The following is a 24,409-nucleotide window of genomic DNA, read 5'->3' on the forward strand; positions in this document are numbered from 1 at the left end:
CAGAATAATCATTTCAAGCTTATAACCATTGTATAGACTATTTAATAAAAGAAACACATTCCTCCACAGATAATCATGTACGATTTCAAAGTAAAACAGATGAACTCACTTCACAATTTAAACTAGTTTATCTGACAGATTTTTATTTGCAAGTACTAAACACTACAGAAACAACTAGTCACACAAAAAAAAGTTCACTCTTGAATAAACTGAAATAGATTGAACATGTTGATTCGAACACATTACGTTTTATAACATGAATACTGTTCTCTATTGAAGATACTGTCTACTCTAAAATGGTAAAATAAAAACGTAGGTGACATAAAATTACTGAGTTTGTTTATATGCCATTCCAAATTACTTGAAACCTAACAAGAACTTTTTTTTTGTCTACATGACTCATAAATGCACTTCATGTGTTTGAATAGTGATATGGACAGATCCAGACCACAGATGCTTGAAGTCCACACTGTCTGTGAAATGAAAACATTGAGTTTCTCCCTCTGTATAAAATGCTACTACAAAAGTTATTTGTGATTCAGCAGGTTTAGCATCTCATTCGATGTTAGAGCTGTGTATAAGTAGAGTTCTCAGAGTGCAGTGAAGTCTTAGCCAGTAAAGATGCGCTGCCCATCTCTGTATCTGTAAAATACACAGAAGGTTCAGTCTAGTGAGATCGCATCCCTATATTGTGTCATTGCTTTCAAAAGGCTAAAGGCTGGAATGCACTACATGACAAGACTTAGCAAATCTAAAGAGTTTTTAAAACACTGTATGCATTTCATTCATTAAAATGTTTAGAAATAAACAATAAAGTACAGAAGTCATACCATGATCACTGTTCACTTTGCCCCCTGGGTTCTTGTGCTGGGCCTCAATGTGAGCGGTCATCTCCCCCCGGTCTGGGGTGCAGTGTCCGCACTGTAGGCAACTGTACCGACCTCTTGTGTGCTCCCACAGGATGCGGCAGTTGAAGGACTGACCTGACAGATTTAATTCATGGGAAAACGAACTAATAAAGACTATTATATTCATGGTTAAACATTAATTGAGAATGTTTGTAGACAGACAGAAAAACCTTCACCAGTAAAAAGTATCAGACTGAGCTGGAAAAAGAACCCCAGTAATCACTGACATCGGCCCATATATACAAGAGCAATATATTATTCACATAATGAAGGCAATGAACCCTGATTAGATGGATGAATATGGGCACTAAGATGTTGGAATTAGTAAGAGCTGTCAACTTCTCCACACATGGTCAATTATGATAATACAGCACCATCTCTTGCCAGAAATGATCACATGATTTTCGATAGAAAATGCTAATGGGAAAGGGAAAACGTAAAGGAACACTGGCCCTGAAAGCACACTCTCTAATGTTTTATTACAGGTTAGTGAAGCAGCCGGACATATGTGTTTAGGATCAGATGGGAGTGTACTGGGTCATACAGCTAGGAATGGACTGAGTCGTACAGGGAAACACGGAGTCCGGTTAGAGGAGGAGGATTAGCATCTAAAGCATCATTTGAGGGAAGATCAGATTGTTTCCTCAAACAAAGTGTGTGTGGATTCTCTGTGCCTCACCTGTACTTCATCTCTATTTAAACTCTGACTGCTCGGAGCGTCCCATCTGTGCAAAAGGGGCGCAGGCGGGTCTGGCAGGACAGTGCAACATGACAAAACACAGTTGACTCAAAGCAGCAATTTCCTCCCCCAAGTGACTTACAAAATACTCTTTCATAAGAAGAACTCACACCTGTTGATAAGCAGGTGAGTTCAGTTGAGCAAACCGGAATATACACAGGTGAATAGGGTCTAAAATGTAGGATGATTTAAGGAACACTGGGTCTCATTCAGTAATAATTATCTGGATTATTCTTATTTATGTGCAAAAGAGAACTTCTTTAATTGAAAATGTCTGCCTAGTTCACAACAAGTGCATACGCGCATGAATTTGTTCATTACCCTGTTGAATGAATTTGGATTATTGTAAATCAGCGAAAAGCATACCCAAGGTTAGTTATTTGGGAAAAATAAAAGTTTGGAACTATTAAGATTGTTTTTGAAAAAAAACTTTTGCTCACAAAGGCTGCATTTAAAAAAATAAATAAAATAAAAATGGTTCAAAATTGTTTTCTATTTTGAATATATTTTAAAACTATATTTATTTCTGTGATGGCATAGCAGCATCATTACTCCAGCCTTCAGTGTCACATGATCCTTCAGAAATTAAATGTTTCTTGAGCCCCAAATCAGCATATCAGAATGATTTCTGAAGCATCATGTCACACTGAAGACTGGAGTAAAGATGCTGAAAATTCAGCCTTACCATAAAAAAAATTAATTACATTTTAAAATATATCTAAACAGAAAAACAGTAATTACTTGCTATTTGTACTGTATTTTTGATCAAATAAACACAGTCTTGTGGGCAAAAGTGTTTTTCTTTTTACAAATGTTTTCAATACATTTAGAATTTAAAATGAAATGTAAAAGTTTTAATCGTGATCAGATTTCAGGTACAAATTCATGCATACGCACAGTTAGTGAATGAAACCCATTGTGAGCAATGACACTAAGTATGTTTTCCTCGCTCAAAGAAGAAAGATTTATGAGATTCATTCACCTTGGTTCTTCCTCCAGACTGCGTTTGATCCTGGTGGTGATGGCAGGGGCGGTGAAGCCGTTAGACTGGGAGGACCAGACCTAGGAGACCTCTGCTGCTGCTGTAGGCCCAGGTCTGCCTGGAAGGCTGGGTTAACAGGAGACAGAGTGGGTGGAAAGGAGCTGTAAGGAGATTCAGGTTGGCAAGGAAGAGTTTCGGTTGAGGCAGGATTTATAGTGTCAAGGGGTAAAGTTGTAGGCTCTGCAGGTGTGGGGTTAGCAAATGCATGGTTTTCTGGGGGCTGCTGGGTTACTGTCATGTTTGCCGGTGTTGGATTTGTGGGCAAAGAGGGCATAGACTCCATGTCCTCAGGTACATCTGGGCCTAAGAGGGGTCCAGATGAATCCAGGTCATTGGAAATGGGAGGGACATTGGTGGGATCTGCATCAGGTGCCGTTCCAGTCTCGACCTTTACAGCCTTGTTCTTAGCAACTTTAGCACAGGTCTGCAGGTGTTTGAGAAGAGTACGGTAAGAACGCAGTTTGGCCCTGCAGCTCTCACACCTGAAGGACATAAAAATGATAATAATGAAGAACCATAAAGCTGAATCATACATTAGAGCAGAACAGAAGTGCGTAAAAATAAAATAAAAATACAATACACGTAGTAGTATTTATAAAAAAAAAAAAAAACTCATACCACTAGATGTTTTAACTACATTTCAGAGAAGGAGAAAATTGAATTGACAGGTGATTTTTTATTTTATTTTGATCACCATATTCTCAGTTGTTTATAAGATTTAGCCAATTATATATAGTAAAAAGTAAGAGAAATATTTAAAGAGTTAAAAAGCAGAAAATGGCTACCTGCTTTCGGAGATTTTGAGCAGATTTATAAAGTGATTGACTTAGACAACTCTTTACAGTCAGCATAAAATGAAAATTCACCCTATTTCCTAAAAGGAGTCAAATTAAACAACATAATAAATGTAACCTCATTAAGAAAGAAACCTAAAAGCAAAACTATAGGAACTCACAGGAAAAAATTATTTGGCTTGTAGTGGTGCCTCATGTGTTCCATTAGCTGCTGCATGTTGCTGAATGAACCATCACATCCTATATGAGAGCACAGGAAAGTTTTCCCTAAAGAATAAAGGACTGTGCATTAGACACCAAATTGCTAATGTGACACGGTTTATGGTTATAAATTAATTGAATAAATGTTTATGAACAGCTTTTTATTCATCAAGTGCACTAGTGCAAAAAAAAAATATATATAATAATTAAACGCATGTTGATGTTATACCTGGGAGAGACTTGTCAGTGTTCTTTTGATGGTCCTGAAGATGATTATTCAGTGCTTCTGGACTGTTGTAGGTCCTCTTGCACCCATAAAACGTGCAGGTCATTCGACAGCCTGGTGGAACATTGCATACAAGTTCTACTTTAATATGCATGGACATTGAAACAGCAGATAAAAGCATAGCACCAATAATGACATACCCTCCATGCTGACTGCTTATAGTTGAGGTAACGTTAGTGGGATGGTTCCTGTTTCAGCAAGACCTGCACTCTAGGATAACAATTGCCCTAATTTAGACTAGATAAATGATAAAATATGATACAGTTCAGTAATGCTCATGCACACTTTCAGTGAATGGCTCGTAGTACATTCTTATGTGGGTGCGCAAGAGGAACAACACAGTAGATTTAAAAGCAATAAGTACAATAACATGCACTTGATCAATAAAAAAAACAGCAATCCATTGACCCAAACTACCAGAACATCTCACCAACAATCGATCAAGGACGCGCGCAGAGCCAGCAGACGCACGAGCTAGACAAACAACAACAAAACATCACATTACCTGCGTGCACTACTCGTGTTCAAGAGCAATTATTTATAATGCAGTTACTGTGACAATTACTTTGAATGGATTTCTCAAAGTTTTTAAAAATTATTTTTAAAAACAAATTAATTCAAATTAAAGCGGTTATCTAGCTTGTTTTTCCACCGTCTACGTGCGTTACGTTACGTTCTTCACTAAATACCGCGAGAACATACGTTCCCGTTTGTCAGTGCGTCTTCTTCTTCTTCTTTGGCGGGTCGCATAGCGGCTTTTAAGGTGAATACCGCCACCTCCTGTGCTGGAGTGTTAAGTGATTTCAGTCAAGGTATGTTATGAATTCTATATTTTATACTTAAATCCACGATTCTTAATGAATTTTAAAATAGTCTATTATTTTACCAAATCCTTGTTTCGTGTTTAATATGTTGTAGGTTGAAAATCAATTGCATCCTAAATTCTGTAATTCTCTTTGTAGTTCATTCCTTTCCTGTTCATACATAGGGCAGATTAACAACATGATCAACTGTTTCCTTAACTTGGCATGTTTCACATAATTCAGTTCTGTGCTTTCCTATTATAAGAAATGTAGAATTAGGTTTTGTATGACCCATCCTTAGTCTTGTTAAATTCTCTACTTAAGTTCAGTACAATTTTGCTTTGACTTACTCTGTTTTGTACATTATAAAAATGTCTTACTGTTTTACAGTCATTACAATTGCCTTGCCATTTCCAATTGAAAGGTTCTTTAATAATACTCCATCCTGAAACTGAAATGGTAGGACTATTCAGATTAAGTGACTCTTTAGCCATTTATTCATTATTTCTATGAGGATGTCACATCTAAAGGTTGGAAAGGTTTGAAGACCGTTAAGTGATGCCATTGAATCTGAACAAATCACCACCTTATTACGCATCACTTCTTCTACCCAACTAAGTACCATTTTAATTGGCACCATTTCAGCTGTGTATACAGAAATCCCATCTGTTAACCTCCCATACTGGAGTTGTTTTAATTGCACCTGTAATACATCTCAAAGCTCGTGCTTGAATAAGATCTAACTTTTAAAGCATACTGAGTGATGCAGATCCATAATTAATACATCCATAATCTAAACAGATTGTAGAAGTGCACAGTATAAGGTGATCATTGATTGTTTATTTGCCCCCCATTCTTGGCCTATACATCTCATTAGATTTAGTACTTTACTACACCTCTTTTCAATATAGTCAATATGGATTTTCCATTTTAATTTAGAATCAAACCACACACATAAATATTTACATTTTGTTACCCTTTCTAATGGCTGTATATATAAGTAAGATTTTCTGAAAACTTATTTATTTATTTGTAAAAAACTGACAACACGTTTCGAGGTATAGAAAATCTGAATCCCCATTCCACTGATAACTTCTCTACGTCTTCTATTACTTCCTGAATTGTATGTACAATATATTTTACATTTTTTCCGCAATTCCACATTGCTCCATCATCAGCAAATAATACTGTTGAAATTCCTGGATGAATTCCTCCAAACACATCATTGATTACTATGTTAAATAGTGTTTAAAAGTTAAGACACTATCAACTTTGATTTGAATCAGTCGACCAAACAAGAAACTTAAAACCCAAATTATAAAATCTTCCTATAATTCCGATTCTCTGCAACTTTAATAGCACTTTTTCCCTCCACATCATGTCATATGCCTTTTCAATGTCGAAGTATACTGCCACTAAAACTTCTTTCATGTTAATGCCTTCTTTACATCAGTTTTCTAGTTTTAATAATGCATCTGAAGTAGATCTACCTGATCGGAAGCCAAACTGATAGGATGCTATTAATCCTCTGCTTTCCAACACATAATATAAGTGGTTAACAATCATTTTTTCCATCACTTTACAGAGGTTAGATGTCAGAGGAATTGCCCTGTAATTTCCTGCTATTGAAGAATCTTTCCCTGGTCTTGGAACAGGAATTATGACAGCTTGTGTCCATGATAAAGGCAGCTGACCTTATCCATATTTTTTACAAAGATGCAATATTGCTTTATGTATTACTTCATTTGTTTAATTGTCACGACCAGGATACAAGGATTCACGGAGAGAGAACCAATTGAGAGTAGGTTTTTATTTAGGGGTAATCCAAAGAGAATAAACAGTTCAGGCAATGACTCGAAACCCAAACATAAACTAAACATGAACACAGGGCAAGGGCCAGGGCACGAACTGACGGACATGAATAAACAAGGACTCCGTAACAGGAGCCACAACAGGATCCATCGGATGCTCATAGAGTTCGACTGGGACCTGACGAGGCTTTGGCAACCCTATGGTGTTTAGACTGGATTCGAGAAGATCAATGCTGACTTGACTCTGCTTCTGAAGATCCTTGGTGGTCTGACTCTGCTCATGAAGATCATTGGTGACTTGCCTTTGTTCTTGAAGATCACCGGTGACTTGACTTGCCTCTGGAAGGTCAACGGTGACTAGTCCTGACTCTGGAGGGTCGTCGGTGACTGACTCGACTCCGGAGGGTCAACTGGAACCTGACTCGACTCCGGAGGGTCAACTGGAACCTGACTCGACTCCGGAGGGTCAACTGGAACCTTTAGCGGCCATCTTGTCTCGTGGCGCTGGGCTGGCGGCCATCTTATGCAACGGCGCTGGGCTGGCGGCCATCCTGGGCAGTGGCTCTGGGCTGACAACCACCTTGTGCAGTGGCGCTGGATTGGCGGCCATCTTGGGCAGTGGCGCTAGATCGGTGGTCATCCTGGGCAGTGGCTCTGGGCTTGCTGCCATCTTGAGCTGTGCCACTGAGCTGGCGGCAAGGGGCAAGGAACTCGACCGGGAGTTGAAGTCGGCTGGGGGCTGCCATCTTTTAGCAGAACTTCACTTGCGGTAGCATTCCCATTGACTCCCATTCATTTTGGCGTCACTTTGACAGCGAATAACTTTACATCTGAGTCGTTTAAAGACTCTGTTTGTCCATTATTTATTTCTAAAGATACACGACAATGTATAAAGGGCTCCATTACCTTCTATGTTACATTATGGCCCCGTATAAACAGTTTTTGTAAAAAATAGGCTAACGATTGCGTCATAACCACTCGTCTCTCTGTCGCATTACCGTACAGACAGGAGGAGAAGCTCGCAGGCAATTAACTTAATATGGCGTACTGGCGTTACATTTTAAAATACTATACAAAATAATTAATCAGAATACTTACTCCTGCTCACTCACGACAAAGAACTCCCCGCTCAAGCTCGCCGTCTCTGCAAGATTAACGATGGCAGTTTGCACGCACAGCTACTTAGAAGATTTACATCTGGCAGACAGGTTGCTGACGTCGTCAAGCTTCGTTTGAGTCTGCGCGTCAGAAACGGAAGTGCTAAAAAACGCTAAAACTGGGCTTCATTTGTCTCAATTGAGTTCCAATGGGGTCGCTGTGTCCTTTCTTTACTGTCTATGGCTGGCGGCCATCTTGTCTCGTGGCGCTGGGCTGGCGGCCATCTTGTGCAACAGGGCTGGGCTGGTGGCCATCCTGACGACCACCCCGACGGCATCCCACGGAAGCCGATGCTGCAAGTAGCACACAAATTCCAGAACTTGAATGGGTCTAAATGAGCCATTGGCGCTGGGCTGGCGGCCATCCTGGGCAGTGGCTCTGGGCTGACAACCACCTTGTGCAGTGGCGCTGGATTGGCGGCCATCTTGGGCAGTGGCGCTAGATCGGTGGTCATCCTGGGCAGTGGCTCTGGGCTTGCTGCCACACCCACCCCCGACATCCCACCGCTGCAAGTTGCAACAAATCCCAGACCTTGAATGGGTCAAATGAGCCATTTGTCCTCCTGAGGAGACCGTATCCGATCACAGCCCGCGTTGAAATAATCTTTAGGCCCGCGCATTATATCCCATGCCCCTCAGCCAAGGACCCAACACATCTGCCATGGCACCCCCCCTCATTGCCCCCTTGGCGTAGGGCGGTCATACTTCAATAATTAGCTCTCCGCTCCAGCATCCAGCTAGGGAACGGGAAACATCAAATGACATACAGCTGGATCTTGCTGTGACAGAGTCCTTCTGTCACGACCGGGATACAGGATTCACGGAGAGAGAACAATTGCGAGTACGTTTTTATTAAGGGGTAATCCAAAGAGAATAAACAGTCCAGGCATGAGTCGAAACCAAAACATCAATCCAAACATAAACTAAACATGAACACAGGGCAAGGGCACAAACTGATGGACATGAATAAACAAGGACTCCGTCACACATACTAAGACAGACCGGGTATAAATACACAGGGTGAGACAAACGCTAATGGGGAATTGACAGAGTGTGATGATTGATAACCAGTGACAGCTGGGTGCAATAATTTAGGCAGAGAGTGAGGAATGTGGTTAATGAAGTGACAGACACCGTGGGGAAGGATGACATCTAGTGGATACCCAGGGAACACAACCCAGACACTGTGACAGTTATATTATAGCAAACTCTATCTTTGCCTGGGATGGTATTTCTAACTTTCATTAATACTCTCTTGATGACTCGGGCATGATTTAACAAATTTTCTCGCGTAAATGTAAAATTTGTTGAAACGGTATAAGTGGACATTTGATCATCTCAGACAAATTTTTTTTTTTTCAAAATAGTGAATGGATTATGTAGAGAAACCAAGTAAAGTCATTGCCTCATATGGCAGCAGCTGATTTACAGGTGCGTCTCAATAAATTATAATGTTGTAGAAAAGTTCATTTCAGTAATTCAACTCAAATCATGAAACTCGTGTATTAAATAATTTCAATGCACACAGACTGAAGTCACCAATTCACTATCTCAACAAATTAGAATATGGTGACATTCCAATCAGCTAATCAACTCAAAACACCAACAAAGGTTTCCTGTGCCTTCAAAATGGTCTCTCAGTTTGGTTCACTACCCCACACAATCATGGCGAAGACTGCTGATCTGACAGTTGTCCAGAAGAAAATCATTGACACCCTTGTAGCGTATCAGACCCGATCCAGACAAATTAAAGATTTGATCAGGACTATGGTTGAAACATGAGGAGCTGAATTCCTCAGAAAGGCAACAGGATGTTGTTAATCAATTCCTAGTGCTACAAGTCAGAAGCAAGATAACCAACCAACCATTTCACAGAGCAGCTTTCAACATTAACACCATTAGAACAATTATTGACAATTTCAATTCAGAGAAGAGATTGTCAAATTTGGGTCAGTATAGATTTATGGTCAAATAGATGCACAGCCGACCATCACATGTAAACCCGGGAGTAAACAAGATCCTTGGATTGACTTCCCCCCACCTAGCAGAACCAGACCTTTTAACCTCTGGTCTCCAAAGAACACAGAAAAAAAAGACTTCTAAAGGAATATCAGTCCATTGCTTAAATCCACTGCCTGCTTATAGCTTTTGCTTTTCAGCTTTGCTTTTTTAGTCATCACTGTTAGCATTCTTTGAGCGCGGTTCCAGCGTGCTTCGGCCTGCATGCCTGCTGCTACTTAGCCACGATGAGAAGAAACACCACCTAGTCTCATCAAACTTTACTTCTAGTCTTTTACTTTAGTTTATTTTCTTTTCCATTTGAGAGTTTCGTGTTCTGAGTTAAGTTTTGTAACGCCGAGTCTCAGAGTCTGACCTTGAGTGCCCGTTCAACTACAACCAGCCCAAAACTCTGCATCGTCAGAAGACGCCCAAGCACGGGCTTCCCAAGAAGTCACTTCAACGACTACTGAACTTCCAGCCAATCAGCGACATCGGGAAACCCCCTTTCAGTGACAACAAAGGCAATCCCCTTTACACGGGCAACACAAGTACCCTCAGTCTCTCATCAGTACTGGTGTATCTAATATAATTTTAACCTCATTGAGGAACTCAATGCGAGCTTTAATTGAGTGATTGATGGTTGTTCATGTCTATGCAATTTCACATATTGCTGTAAACTTGGGATTTCAATTTTCATTCTCTTAAACTCATTCTTTCATAACTTTCTATCTTCCTGCAACTTGTGTGAATGTGTGAGTGCGTGCGTTCATGTGTTAGATTAGTTTATATGTCTTAGATTATCTAATAAAGTCTTATTCATATTGAAAAGAGAAGTATTTCGTGTTTTTTGCTTACAAATTAATGTCTTAAACTGCCGATCTTGTTACTGTGCTAATTAATAGTGTTTTCACTATAGTTTGGATATTAATATCCTGCGCAGATGTTAAACGGCCTGTTCAGTGAATCGCTGGCCATCTCAATGGTCAGCCATGAAACAGTGATTCTGTTCAAATTCCCTTTAAAATCTTAAATGATTCCTTTTGAGCTAAATTGACCAGTTTCCCTTACACCCTTCACAAGGAGGGTAAGCCACAAACATTCAAACAAGCTGGCTTCTTTGGTTCACAGAGTGCTGTATCCAAGCATGTTAACAGAAAGTTGAGTGGAAGGGAAAAGTGTGGAAGAAAAAGATGCACAACCAACTGAGAGAACCGCAGCCTTATGAGGATTGTAAAGCAAAATCGATTTAAGAATTTGAGTGAACTTCACTAGGAATGGACTGAGGCACATAGACGTGTCAAAGAATTTGCTGAACCACAGACAACATCAGAGGTGTCTTACCTGGTCTAAGGAGAAGAAGAATTGGACTGGTGCCCAGTGGTCCAAAGTCCTCTTTTCAGATGAGAGCAAGTTTTGTATTTCATTTGGAAACCAAGGTCCTAAAGTCTGAAGGAAGGGTGGAGAAGCTCATAGCACAAGTTGCTTGAAGTCCATTGTTAAGTTTCCACAGTCTGTGATGATTTGGGGGGCAATGTCATCTGCTGGTGTTGGTCCATTGTGTTTTTTGAGAACCAAAGTCATTGCACCCATTTACCAAGAAATGTTTGAGCACTTCATGCTTCTTTCTGCTAACCAGCTTTTTGAAGATGATGATTTCATCTTCCAGCAGGATTTGGCACCTGCCCACACTGCCAAAAGCACCAAAAGTTGGTTAAATGACCATGGTGTTGATGTGCTTGAATGGCCAGCAAACTCACCAGATCTGAACCCCATAGAAAATCTATGGGGTACTGTCAAGTGGAAAATGAGTAACAAGAGACCAAAAATGCAGATGAGCTAAAGGCCACTGTCAAAGAAAGCTGGTCTTCCATACCAACTCAGCAGTGCCACAAACTGATCATCTCCATGCCACGCTGAATTAAGGCAGTAATTAAAGCAAACGGAGCCCCTACCCAGTATTGAATACATGCACAGTAAATTTACATACTTTCCAGAAGGCCAATAATTCACTAAAAATGTTTTTTGTTTTTTTGTGGGTGTGTGTTTTTTTTTTTTTTTGTTGGTCTTATGAAGTGTTCTAACTTGTTTGAGATAGTGAAATGGTGGGTTTTTTGTTAAAAAAAAACAGTCTATTTATTAGCAGAGACTGATTCGAATGCTGTATACACAATATGGGTAATTATTTAACTAAAGTAATTCATGTTTATCTTATGCATTTTCGGAATTTTAAAGAAAATAGTAACAGCAAATTAATAAAGCATCAAAACGTATGCATTTTTAATTGACCGAGATGACCAGTAGATGGCTGCAGGGAGCCACACATCCTCCCTGCTCATACAGACCAGTTGTGAACAATAAATTAAGTTATATTAAAATAATCTAACAATAACAAATACAAAAAAAAAAAAGAAGAAAATAACCTGAACGATTAAGATGAGATACTTATATATTTAATTGACTTGAACAGTTTGAAACCTATAAAATAGCTGTTACCAACAATATTTGCATCAACCTATGAACATATGTATGATAGTAAACAATAAGACCTTTTTACTTAAGAAAATTCCAATCATCCGCTTTTATTGGCGTAAGTAATTGTTGATAATTCAGACCAGCCATATGAAATGATTGAATAAAATTATTCAATTAAGATGTTGGGAATATTAAACATGAATAAATGTTTCTATGTTTTGGGTTGTGATATTGCACCTTTCAATATTTTCTTTTCCAATAGTTCAACAGTAAACACTGGAATATTATAGGTTTTGGCCATCAAATTTCAGTCTTTTCCAGACCTGGTTTGTAGCTTTACGTAGAAAAATGTTATTTGTGTGTGTGTGTGTGTGTGTTTCATGAAGTGTGTTCATTTAGAAGTCCGGTCCCTAATAAAGTGCCAGTCCAGTTCAGATTCTGAATAGATGACTTTAGGAACGGGATGCCCCGCCCCTGTTATTGACATGTCCAATGGTGTTCTTAGTTTTTAATTCGGAGTCTCATAACAATGATTTTGATTGGATGTGGAATGTAGAGTGGGCGGAGTGTGAGATACGACCTTATATATGCGTTGTGCTCTCAATTTTAGTTTACAATTGACAAACACAGAGTAATAGACTATTAAAGGGTAGGTCGAAGCAACGTGAACGCTGGCGTCTCACGGCTAGTAACGGGGTAAGACGAATCCCATTCCCCTACCTATAAAATTATTCCTGGAACTCCTTTTAAGGAAGGAGAAACATTTAAAACCTCCGGTATTTTTGACTGAAACCACATGCTGTCTAGAGATGGGTTAATGGTAAATTAGTTTGTAAACTAAGATTAAACTGCTTAAATTAGCCTACATAAGACTTCTCCGTTGATCCAAATTCTCAATTTTAATAGAAAGTTAATTCATTTTTCTATATTAAATTTCCCGACTTTGTTGACTTGCAATGCGAAAAATACAAGTCTGTACATGAGCTTTCCTATCCTTTTTTTATTTTATTTGAGATTATTTTGCTGAAGAGCATCAGTTCAGGGCCACGATGATATTTCTGTCTCTGTGTAAGCAGGAGTCATCTTGAGGTGATCAGATCAGAGGTGATCAGTATTTGATTGAAAGGGAGCCACTGAACGGTGTTAAAGCACCAAGCTGCACATCATTATCTGACCATTTGAAAACATGGTGCAAAACAAAATCACAGAGGTCAGAGGATTCCATCGCTCCTTCAAGGTTTCGCAATTGCTTCTGATTTACCAGAAAATGTTTTGTGTCCTGAGTGAGTGTGAAATGGCAGACTTTCATTTGTTACCCTTGTTTCTTGTTCCCAGGGGCAAAATCCTTTCAAGACTGATGAATTCATAGATTCTGAACCCCATCTTGACTTGTCCTTCAAGTTCGACCGCTCGCCAAGGCCTGGTACTGCTGTTTTGCCTACTTTTTCCATTAATATTGACCATTATTATCAGTTTTTGAAGCTGAAGTAAACCCTGATGAAATGCTTATTGAGGAGATAATGCCCATCTCTCAAGCTTTATGCAAAATTCATAAAAGATTAGAGTGATGGACTTAGCACACATTGTTCATCTTAACTTTATTTTAATTTTTTTAAGACATACCATCCAGCCGGCCCATCAATATCCCTGATGCCAAGAAGAGAAATAAGAAGAAAAAAAGATGCAGAGCCACTGACAGTTTCTCAGGACGTTTTGAAGGCAAGCCCTTTTTTGCCTTTTTGTACATGCTCAAGCCTGGAGTACAGCTTCACCTTCTAAGGAGGGAAAATATTCTTTCTTTTTTTCATTTCTAGATGTTTACAAACTACAAAATGAGATTCTTGGAGAAGGGGCTTATGCTGTTGTTCACACCTGCATCAATCTGATCACCAATAAAGAATATGCAGTAAAGGCAAGTATCAGCACCCTCTTTTAGTTCGATAGCATACTGCTAAACAAACTGTTGTCACTGCTCACTGCTCATGGAGCTATCAAATAATCAGTGTCTTATCGCATGATTATTGCTCTGATTTAGTGGTCACAGAATCTCAGACCGTGGCCAAATTGGAGCTCACTGTAGTTGGGTGTTAATTATGATCAGTTAGAAATGTGATTTGAGCTGATCTTGTGACGGCTCTCATCACACCAGCTTTGATTCATGGACGTTTCAGCTGTGTTCTTTATAAGCGGATTTTTTTTTGTTATGTTACGTGTACTTCTCTCTGGAAAAATGGCCTGCCAGCTACCGTGCTGCAGCTGTGGAACAAAAATATAAATGACCACAGTGCCTGCTCAGCAGAGAAACTTCCTCTTTTCAATTGTTGATATTGTGACGCAGGTCATGCGATCTTTGAAAATGCAGTGTGGTGTCTCTCGTTACATCTGTTTGATAATAATAATTATCTGTTTGGAATAATAGTCTACAAGCCAAGCTAAATGGATTTTATTAGGTACAGTCAAAGGGACAGATGGAAGACAAACCAGCACATAGACTGAATCAAGGGAGGCAACAAATGATGTTAGTGTGAGCCCTTTAGAAACAGACTACTGTTCAAAGGTTTGGGCACAGAAAGAGTTTTATTTTTTTTAAATTAATACTTTTCAGCAAGTTTGCATTAAATTGATTTAAAGTAATGGTAAAGACATTTATATCGCTACTAAAGTTTTATTAAAACACAAATGCTGTTCTTTCTGTCCATTTAAGGAATTTGGTTTCCTCGAAGTGGCACAACTGTTTTCATCATTGCTAAGAAGAGTTTCATGAACCGCAAATCAGCGTATTAGAATGATTTCTGAAGGATCATGGGATGCTGCAGTTTCAGCTTTGCAATCAAAACTCCCATTTTAAAATTGAAATGGACAACATTTGTTTTAAATTGTATTATTTCACAATATAACGGTTTGTAATGTATTTGATCAATAAATGCAGGCATGGTGTGCCTAAGAGATTAGTTTTAAAAATGGACAAACACAAACTCCGATGGCAAGCTTTTGAACGGCAGTGTAAAATTCAATATACAAGTTCTGCTATTTAATTCTAAGTTCACTGCTATACTCTGCTTATTAACAGTTTCCTAGCTATTGATGTCCTTTTTTTATGGCGCTGCACCAAGTGAACAAAACCAGAAAATCGGTGGCATTGTTGGTTCTATTAGGGAATTTAATTCTAAATGAATCAACCATTTACTACGGGTGAGGAACCTGCCACTACTTTGTACTACGCACATGGTCTGGACACCCTGCATGTTGAGAAACCGGATCGTCTGTCTAGTCCTCCAGCTTGTAAAGCCTGATGACCATGTGGTGACCTGCTGAATCAGTGGTCTGAGATGTTCTTTTGTAGGCAGGCAGTGGGTGTCATCTGTGTGCTTGCTAATCTCCCACACACAGCGAGTGTTGGGGATCCACAGAGGGACATGCAGATCTGTCTACGGAAGCTGAATACTTGGATGGCATGGATGGCCATTAATATGATGTTTCAATGTTATACAGATAATTGAGAAGAGGCCAGGCCACAGTCGGAGCCGTGTTTTCAGGGAGGTGGAGATGCTCTACCAGTGCCAGGGCCACAGGTACGGGAATCCCTGTGTGACACTACTGGTTTAGGCAAAATTGCATGTAAACTAATTCCAAAGTGCATTGCAACAAACTCTGTGGGGAAAAAAAAAATAAACCCAACATGGTGGCAAAGGGGAGAGAAGTTTCATTTAAAACTCTACTTTGCCTAGTATTTAAGTGTTTTTTTTTTTTTTTAAATGCTTCAAGTATTATGTATTATGAGTATTGTGACCGTCAGGATGCTGCCTTAAAGACAGCTTCCTACATGGACTGCAAGACTGCTTACTAAGTTTTGGAACAACACTTGTGAAGCTCATTAAGATTCCATGTGCATAATTGATTATTAATGTTTTTTTTTTCTCACCACAGAAACATTTTGGAATTGGTGGAATACTTTGAGGAAGAGGACAAATTTTATTTAGTCTTTGAGAAACTGAGAGGTGGTAAGTATTTTTTTTTTTTGTGTATATGGAAATTAGTACTGCTGATATGGTGTATTAAAATAAAATACAAAATGTATGCATTAAAAAAAAAAAAATCATTATTAAAATAAATGCAGCCTTCGTAAGCATAAGACATTTCAAAAACATAAAGCCCTAGACTTTTGAACCAGTGTGTGTGTTCATTTTGTAAATAATCTATAATCCTAAATCTTCATGCATCCATTCGATTTCCCAGGTTCTATCTTGACTCACATACACCGAAGACAACACTTCAATGAGCAGGAAGCCAGCATAGTGGTGCAGGACATCGCCAGTGCTCTGGACTTCCTACACAACAAAGGTTGGAACATGTTAGTGATGATACAATGTAATGTTAATCATGCACCCTATATATTATCAAAAGATGATTGTTTATGTCTCGTTATAGGGATGGCACATCGAGACCTAAAGCCAGAGAACATCCTCTGTGAACATAGTGACAGGGTGAGTCTCTCTCTGTACATGAGGAGACATGAAACATCTGAGGAGAACACACATGCACTGCATTTCTGACCAGATTTTTCACAAATCTGTTGGGTACAGTAACATTTTATGTGCTTTTTGTGCTCTTGAACAAAAACCTGAATTAAGCCGGTTATTGTTTTAGGAATTCTCAATGGCCCCACTTCTTAATCATTTCATTTCAGACTGTTGCATTTATAGGATTATTTTTTTCTTTCTTTTCTGTAGATCTCTCCAGTGAAGATCTGCGATTTTGATTTGGGTAGCGGGATCAAACTGAATAGTGACCGCTCTCCCATCTCCACCCCTGAGCTCTTGACTCCAGTGAGTTTAACCCTATATTAATGGTTGACTGATATGGACTTTTTGTTCGCCAGTATCTTAGACCGCAGGGTAGCTGATGACCTATATGATATCACTCGATTTAAATAAATAGTGAATAACACCTCTTGCAATAAAATTAATTTCAACTTAATCTTTATGAAATTATAGTGTTTTTTCCATTTAATAAAAATGTTAAAAACGTGAATTGCAGACCTGTAGGACAATGGAAAAGTGAGGGGGAGTTGAGACTTCAGCCAGAAAGGATCAAATATTTAGCATTTTGATTTGAAGATTTTGAAGACTTATTCACACTATGTTTCCATATGGACATATGTCACCGACATTTTAATTTGGTGTAACATAATTCAAGACTCTAAAACTAGACCGTTTTCCTAAATGTCAAAATAAGACGAGTTGTGATTTTAAAGGTTACTGATTTTAAGCCTCAGCCAATAAACCTCCAAGTGATCACCTCCAGTAACTGAACTTTGTTAGGGTTGACCAGGTTTTGATGTTACCTTGGTCAAAGGATTCTCAAGATTACAGATCAAGGAACCCTGTATACTAAAAGCAGGTTTATCAGCTCTTGAGTCTGAATGGAATGGGCAAAGGTCTTTTAATGTACATGTACAGAGAGTATAAAGAAAATTCCTCATGGAGATCCTTTCACCCTGGGGTTTTCAGATGCTTTTGAAGTGCTCAGACTGGCTTACCACTGGGTTGTGGTTATGTATGGTCTGTTCTTTCTTTAAATAAAACCTCAGAGATTGTATCTCCATTAAAAGTTATTACTACTAAAATGTTGATTGTTCTTAAAGGTTTATGAAGGCATCTTAAGAAATCTAAATGAACTGTGCAGTTTAATCCAATCCTTCTAAAGAGGTACACTTTGTATGATGAACACATTTAATTTAAGTCATATTTAGGAATTTATCAACATGCATCAAATATGGTCCGTAGAAGCTTAAATGTACTCTATGAATAAATGTCTTAAGAGTTTTGAACATTGAATAACAGATGACACCGTTTTCATTTTTGGGTGAACGGTCACTTTGAAATCCTTTGCATTTCCAATCTTCTCCCACAATTGTGGTTTTGCTTGCTAGAATAGTCACCAGGGAAACTAAAAGCTAAAGTCCTGTCTTGCCATGATAACATTTGCTTCATAAACATCCAAGAACATAGTTATTGAGACTGATGCAATTCCAAAGATAACTTGCAGTGGCTTAAGTCACTGACAAACATGTACATGGTGTACATTTACTCAGGGTTTCCGTCTTTTGTTTTGTGCACCGCTACACTCTTGTGCCTGGCAAATTATTTGCAAATAATTATTCTGTAACCTATTTGTGGGCTGGAAACAACATTTTTTTCTTTCTAATGATGAGAGGAAGTGGCTAGGGCTCCGACAGAGACTGCTTTGTGTGACGCTCCTAAGATTTCCTCTTGTTGAGTGGAGCGTACTGTAAGAGCCCAGTCATGCTGAAAGCAAAACCAGCCGGCAATAAACTGACAATTGGGGATCATTGCTGGACTGTCTGTGATTTGATAAATCCATGTACTTTTCCTGATGTGGGACAAGTACTATAGTTATGTGCCTAGTGGAAGTGTTTCAGTTGTGCTCCCACAATCTGATCTTGTAAAAAGTGATCTTGTATTAGCTTTGAATGATCGGTTAGCCAAGAGCTCTTATTTCAGATTACAAGGACAACTTGCGGTAAAACCACACAGTCGGATTTTATTATGGCACACTTTATTATTGTTGGTTATCACATTTCCCATAAAGTGATGCCCCTGACACCTTTAAACAGCTTGAATAGTTTGAGGGAATGTGTCATGTGCTTGCAAGGTTGATTTGTCAGGGTCAGAGAGATTGCAATCCTGGCTTGTTTTTTGGAGTGTCATTTGAGGATCTGTAGTCTCCGCCCCTCGGTCTGCATCGAAACATCGGCATAACATCATCAGCTTCCTCCGTTTGCATCAGTGACTCATACATTAGTTGTATAACCATCTTTTACGAGACAGCCGCACTTCTATAAAAAATAAAAATAAACTGGTTTGCTCGTGTCCCGCTAAACTGCTAACCTCCTCTGTTCTCACGGAGTGGTTTTGTTTGTTGCATTAAGTATAAGTGCATCATTCAGAGTGTCCATTCATACGTGTGCATTATGTAACAGTCAAACAGGGTTGGGACTTGTTTATCCCCAGCTGGTGTAGAGTGGCTTAAATCCTCTTTCTTTTTTTTCCTCCCAGAGCAGCAACCTTTTGGCCTAGTTTGCACATGACGCAGTGCAGACCGCAGTAGCAGCCTGTGGGCCCTGCTGGGACCATTGTCCGCTGACGCGCCCTGCTCTGAATCAGATCAGGCCACCCGAGCTCAACTCCGAACAATGAACTTGATAATGCCCTGCAGGTGAAAACAAACAGGAGAGGCCAAGCCGAGTGCTGGTAACTCTCTGATAAATGTTGTAGCTCTAGATGGCCAGGGCTCAATGTTAAGGATTTTTTATTTTCTGCTGGCCCAGTCAGGCCAGTGCTTCAAATATTATTTATATATATATTTTTTTTTTACATTCAATGTCAATATTTTCACTGGCCCTGTCACAAAAACTTAAATGGTTGCTTTTATCACTTTTTTATTTATTTTTATTTTTTTATAAGCTTAAATGACCCCAACATTTTTAGACCCCAATCAAATTTTACAAATCTTGATTTCGATACCACAGCAAAACAAAAATACAAATTAAACTGTGCTTTAGGTTTGTAAGTGTTTGGTTACAGAAATGGAATAATCATATAATTTATTTAATTATCTGAAGCAATAAATGAGAAAGATTGAAAATATCTGTGGCCATTTAAAACTAGGCTTCCACGCATTTTAGTCACAAATGCTACACGCATGTAACGTGTGGTTTTTGATTAAACTAATTCTGCAAAATCAGAATAGTATGAAATTAGCTTTAAGAAACTACACAACATAAAATGCAGATGGACTGAATGAAAACGCAAATTCGCTCTCTGACAGCAGGTGGCGCTTTTGGAACAGCAGTAATTTAGCGTTTCCTTGGTTACCGTTCTAAATACAGCAGCTCTGCACTTATAAATACTACTTCAGTATGCATTACAGATGCAATATGAAAAGCGCCATGTAAGCTTTTCTGATAACAGTCAGATAAACCTCCATCCCAATTTAAAAGGACTTTCTTCCAATATTGTGTGAATCGAGAGTTTGTTCTGCCTAATACAGTATTTTCTCTTCTTTGCTTCAGTCTCCAGCATCTCTGGTCTCTGATAATGGCCGTTTATATACTTTTGTGATATTTCCACACAAATTACATTTTCAAAAAATGCAATGCAGTTTGTGTGCAAGCCTGGAACAGAAACCATATGGAAAAAAAATCTAATAAAATTTGTACTACACTGTATACATTATATATTGATTAATCATTGTTAAAGCTACAAAGTTACTTGCCAAGGTGGGTATTGTAACATACTTTGTATGTATTTGTCCGTTCAAGGCGTCAACTGTCCTGACCGTCTTTCATACTGGTGACATGATTATGGGACAGTCATGAGTATGTATGTAGTAAACATGAACCGAAACAGGATAGTTCCTCCCTGCTCTAGCCACGAGTCTTTGTGGCCTTTAAAACCCAGGGGGAGATTTGTGGGCTTTTCCTCGCGTGTCTGAGGACTATTACAGTACTAAATATTTATTTTCTTCTTACAGTGTGGCTCAGCTGAATACATGGCCCCTGAGGTGGTGGAGGCCTTTAGTGAAGAAGCTAGCATCTACGACAAGCGCTGTGACTTGTGGAGCCTTGGCGTCATCCTCTACATCATGCTGAGTGGATACCCGCCCTTTGTGGGTCGCTGTGGAACAGACTGTGGTTGGGACTGGGGAGAGCCCTGCCAAGCCTGCCAGGTACTCCACTTACTTAGGCAAGACACACAGTTTCCTGGGAAAGTGTTCAGTATCGAAAGTACTGAAAGTTCAAAACTTTCCATTGAATCATAGCAGGAATGACCTGGTCTAGCCATCTGGTTTCATAGTCAGGGTTTGACAGTAAGGACTGCCCGACTAAATCATCACTAGACCTATTGGTTTGCATTGTCACAAGTTTGAAAAGCCAATTTAAAAAAAAAACTTATGGTTGACCCCATAAAGAGATATTTCTTCTGAAAATTGATGTTTATTGTCATTCATCACAATGTGTCCTCAGTGCATGCTGTTTGAGAGTATTCAAGAAGGCAAGTATGAGTTTCCAGAGAAGGACTGGGCACACATCTCCCCTGCAGCCAAAGATCTCATCACCAGGCTGTTGGTGCGGGACGCCAAAAACCGCCTCAGTGCTGCCCAAGTTCTACAGCACCCTTGGGTCAAGGGGGTATGTTCATTCCCTTCCAGCTCTAGGACTTCTGACACTTTATTTAACCCAATTAAATGATTTGCTGCTTGGACCGTATCAAATCATGTTTTGTGACCCATTTGTATTCTTCACCTTAGTGTGCACCCAACGCTGTGTCTGCATCTATTTTACATCAGAGGCGAGTATATTTCATACTAATGTCCTGATATACTTGAAGCAAAGTTATTTCATTTTTTGTTAGCTTGAAATACCTGAGCACACCTACCGGTTAAGTAATTGCCATGGAGCAATGGTACTGTAGTTCAAAGTTGTTTACCAACCAGAGCAAGCTTTTTTTGGAAAGTTTGCGTACCTTATTTTCTCCTAATGTTGTTAGTTGGAAATGGTGCAATGCCAGTGTTTTCTCCAATTTAGAAGTATATTGGGGGTGATACATTTTATAAATTCCAGCAGCAATAGTTTTGACCATAAATAGCAGAGCATTAATCATGCTTACCTGACCTTCAATGTTCTTTCTCCAGGGGTGGGAGCGCTCTGGACCTGACGTTCTTTGCGGGGCAGGCTGTAGCCATGAACCGGCAGCTGGCTGAGAGGGAAGAGAGTGAGGAGCAGCTAGAGAATGAGCTCTCTTCCCCGCTTCTCCTCTCCTCTAGCGCTGGCTCCATGCGGTTGGCTCCTTCCTCCTGCTCCATGCTGGCCCACCGCAGGAAGACCCCAGGCAGCCAGCACCGAGGGGCAGTGTGCGCCGCTGAACTACGCCAGCTCCTCACCCCACTTGTGATTGTGGGCAACTGTGCCTGATCTCTACCACATTCTCCAGCCTCTGCTCTCCACTGACCACCTCTATTGGACTCTTCAAATAGACAGAGTGTTGACCTCTGACCTCTCTGCCCACTTACTTTATGGGCTCTAAGCTCTTGTGAAAAGGTCTCTGACGCTTGTAGCACTTAAAGCACCTCAAATGCCCCCTGCAAACATAGTTTTGATTGGATAAAAAGCATGTTGTGGCCAAGAAAAAGACTTGTTGATGTCTGAGAGTCCCAGGAATCTGTCAACTGTAACAATGTTCATGAAAACCCTTTGGAACCAAAGGATTCAAGTTGCTTCCATTCATCTGAAACTGGACCCCAACTAAGCTATTTAATTTTGAAGCATCAGCAAAAACATTTTTTGCTATTTGCCTTTGAGTTCATTTGATATGTACAAATGCCACTTTGAGACGTATTTCTCGATCAGTTACTCACCAAATGATATTGATGGCAGACCAAGACTGTGTAACTGTCCAAAAAGGGCCTCCTTTTTAATCAACTGTTAGCACTTATGTTCTGCCAAAAGTAAATCTCCTCAATGTTTTCATAAGAAACCTCAGGATCTCTCTCTAAATGAGAAACCAAAGCAGATTTTAAAGCAGAAAGACCTATTCTGTGTCAGTTCATTGGTGTTCCATGTTTTGTCCTCGCACTGGAAAGGGAGAGCGAGCAGTACAGTGCAACTTTTGTACTTGGCCTTCTCAGGTAAACAGGAATTGGTTGCATAGTCCTATTTCCTCCCCCTTTTCTTTCCTCATGCTTCCTCTCCCTTTTGGCCTGAAATGCCATGTCATGGGGGTTTAAGGAACTGCCAGAGGTGCATTTCAAGGTTCTTCAGCTAATTCTTAGAAATTCTCTACCATTTTCACCATTCATTCAGTTAGTCATTGAATGTTTCGTGATCACGATCTCTGTCAATGACTTTATTCACTGTATGAATAAAGGTGATTATTCCTTGAAAAGAACCTTCTGTTAGCCTCAATTTTGTACTTGTAGGCCAATATCTAATGAAAAGGTGAAGCTCAGATTTGCAAGAAACCTACCGACGTTGCCATGCTGCTATATTATTTTGCCACCACCCTTTTTTAAATTGTTTTATTGTATTAATTTTTGTGTGTGTGCTAGAAAGGGATATTTTCATCCTCCTTTTTTTTTAAGTGTCTTGTATATTTGTTTTTAAAAATGTAAGGACGTTGAACTTGTATGAGAGAATGTGAGAAATTCCCCACCCATCCCTTCTTTCCCTTTTTTATTTTTATTTTTTTTCTCGGTGATGCTGTTGTACCGCAGTTTCTTTCTAAGGTGAATGTAGACTTTTTTTTTTTTTTTTTTCAGATAGTATCACCAGTAAATATGCAGATCGACCAGGAACAAAACCAAGTGCTCCTACTCCCTCGGAGTGGAAAAAAAGCTTTTTTTTTTTTTTTTTTTTTTTATCTTAAAATGCATATAGTCGATTTCCTCTTTTTCTGATGGAAACCACTTTGGAATATGCTGAGTTTATTCTTTCTTTCTGAGAAAGACCTCATTTTGTTTTGTTTTTTACTTGCAATTGTATTTTCATTAATTTTTGAACCCCCTCATACATGGAAATTACTAGTCTACATTTATTTTAAGGGCCAGTGGCGTAGCTTTCATGTTTATCTTGTATTTTCATGTGGTTGTACCATTTGTTTCTCATCTGACCCAGGGGGCCAAAATAAAGAACATGGAAAATTGTTCAGCTAGAGTGGTCACAGCTTTCTTGTAAAAACACTCTCATAATTGACTGACTACCTTAAATCTGAATTATTATTATTATTATTATTATTATTAGGGGATCAAGCATGTAGTTGTTAGAATGGTAAAGGTTTAGTATTCTCAACAAAACTGATCAGGCAGACCAAACCGTCATTTGTAAAAACTTGAAATTTGGAGGGATGGTAATACTCAGCCTTCAACGACACCCCAATTGATCTGATGTGGGCACTACAGCAATCAAAAGTACAAAATTGCATCTAAATCCTTGGATCACAACAAATGTCAAACTCCATTCGATCAAAATCTTTGGTGTTTTGGATTTTTTTTTTTTGTAAACTAATTACAGGTTTTTTGGCCCATCGGAACCAAACCAGTGTAGAAAAATTCTCTGGAGTGAATATCAATAATTATTTAAAAAAAATTAAGTTTCGAATCCCTTCCAAAAGTAGA

The 24,409-nt window shown here is 39.2% G+C and overlaps 2 protein-coding genes across 8 annotated transcripts; one reads left to right on the forward strand and one right to left on the reverse strand.

The window, feature by feature from the left end:
* Positions 1–123: 123 nt before the first annotated feature.
* Positions 124–4,667, reverse strand: LOC113116188 (zinc finger protein 414-like). Of its 6 annotated transcripts, none has more exons than XR_003293993.1 (8): positions 4,476–4,665; positions 4,111–4,180; positions 3,914–4,024; positions 3,645–3,750; positions 2,630–3,171; positions 1,588–1,658; positions 831–983; positions 124–642 (listed from the first exon to the last, which is right to left on the reverse strand). XR_003293993.1 is itself a non-coding variant. In XM_026284175.1 (8 exons), the coding sequence occupies exons 3-8, from the start codon at positions 4,115–4,117 to the stop codon at positions 566–568; spliced, it is 996 nt and encodes a 331-aa protein (XP_026139960.1). In that variant the 5' UTR covers positions 4,118–4,180; positions 4,401–4,444; positions 4,536–4,666; the 3' UTR covers positions 124–565. The 6 variants fall into 6 exon arrangements, 5 of the variants coding, with proteins under 5 accessions (XP_026139960.1, XP_026139975.1, XP_026139965.1 ...); XM_026284175.1 differs by lacking the exon at positions 1,588–1,658 and adding an exon at positions 4,401–4,444 and having other exon boundaries at positions 4,536–4,666; XM_026284190.1 differs by lacking the exon at positions 1,588–1,658 and adding an exon at positions 4,379–4,444 and having other exon boundaries at positions 4,536–4,666.
* Positions 4,668–12,798: 8,131 nt separating this feature from the next.
* LOC113116047 (MAP kinase-interacting serine/threonine-protein kinase 2-like) lies at positions 12,799–23,906 on the forward strand. 2 transcript variants are annotated; one of them, XM_026283896.1, is made up of 14 exons: positions 12,806–12,910; positions 13,291–13,451; positions 13,550–13,637; positions 13,832–13,933; positions 14,029–14,126; positions 15,707–15,786; positions 16,142–16,215; positions 16,451–16,555; positions 16,643–16,698; positions 16,945–17,040; positions 20,771–20,965; positions 21,264–21,428; positions 21,548–21,588; positions 21,932–23,906. In XM_026283896.1, exons 2-14 carry the CDS (start codon positions 13,401–13,403, stop codon positions 22,209–22,211), a joined length of 1,431 nt encoding a protein of 476 aa, XP_026139681.1. In that variant the 5' UTR covers positions 12,806–12,910; positions 13,291–13,400; the 3' UTR covers positions 22,212–23,906. The 2 variants fall into 2 exon arrangements, with proteins under 2 accessions (XP_026139672.1, XP_026139681.1); XM_026283887.1 differs by having other exon boundaries at positions 12,799–12,910; positions 16,451–16,698.
* The last annotated feature ends 503 nt before the right edge of the window (positions 23,907–24,409 follow it).

The sequence above is a fragment of the Carassius auratus genome, chromosome 2, assembly GCF_003368295.1.
Source record: "Carassius auratus strain Wakin chromosome 2, ASM336829v1, whole genome shotgun sequence".
Taxonomy (NCBI): Eukaryota; Metazoa; Chordata; class Actinopteri; order Cypriniformes; family Cyprinidae; genus Carassius; species Carassius auratus.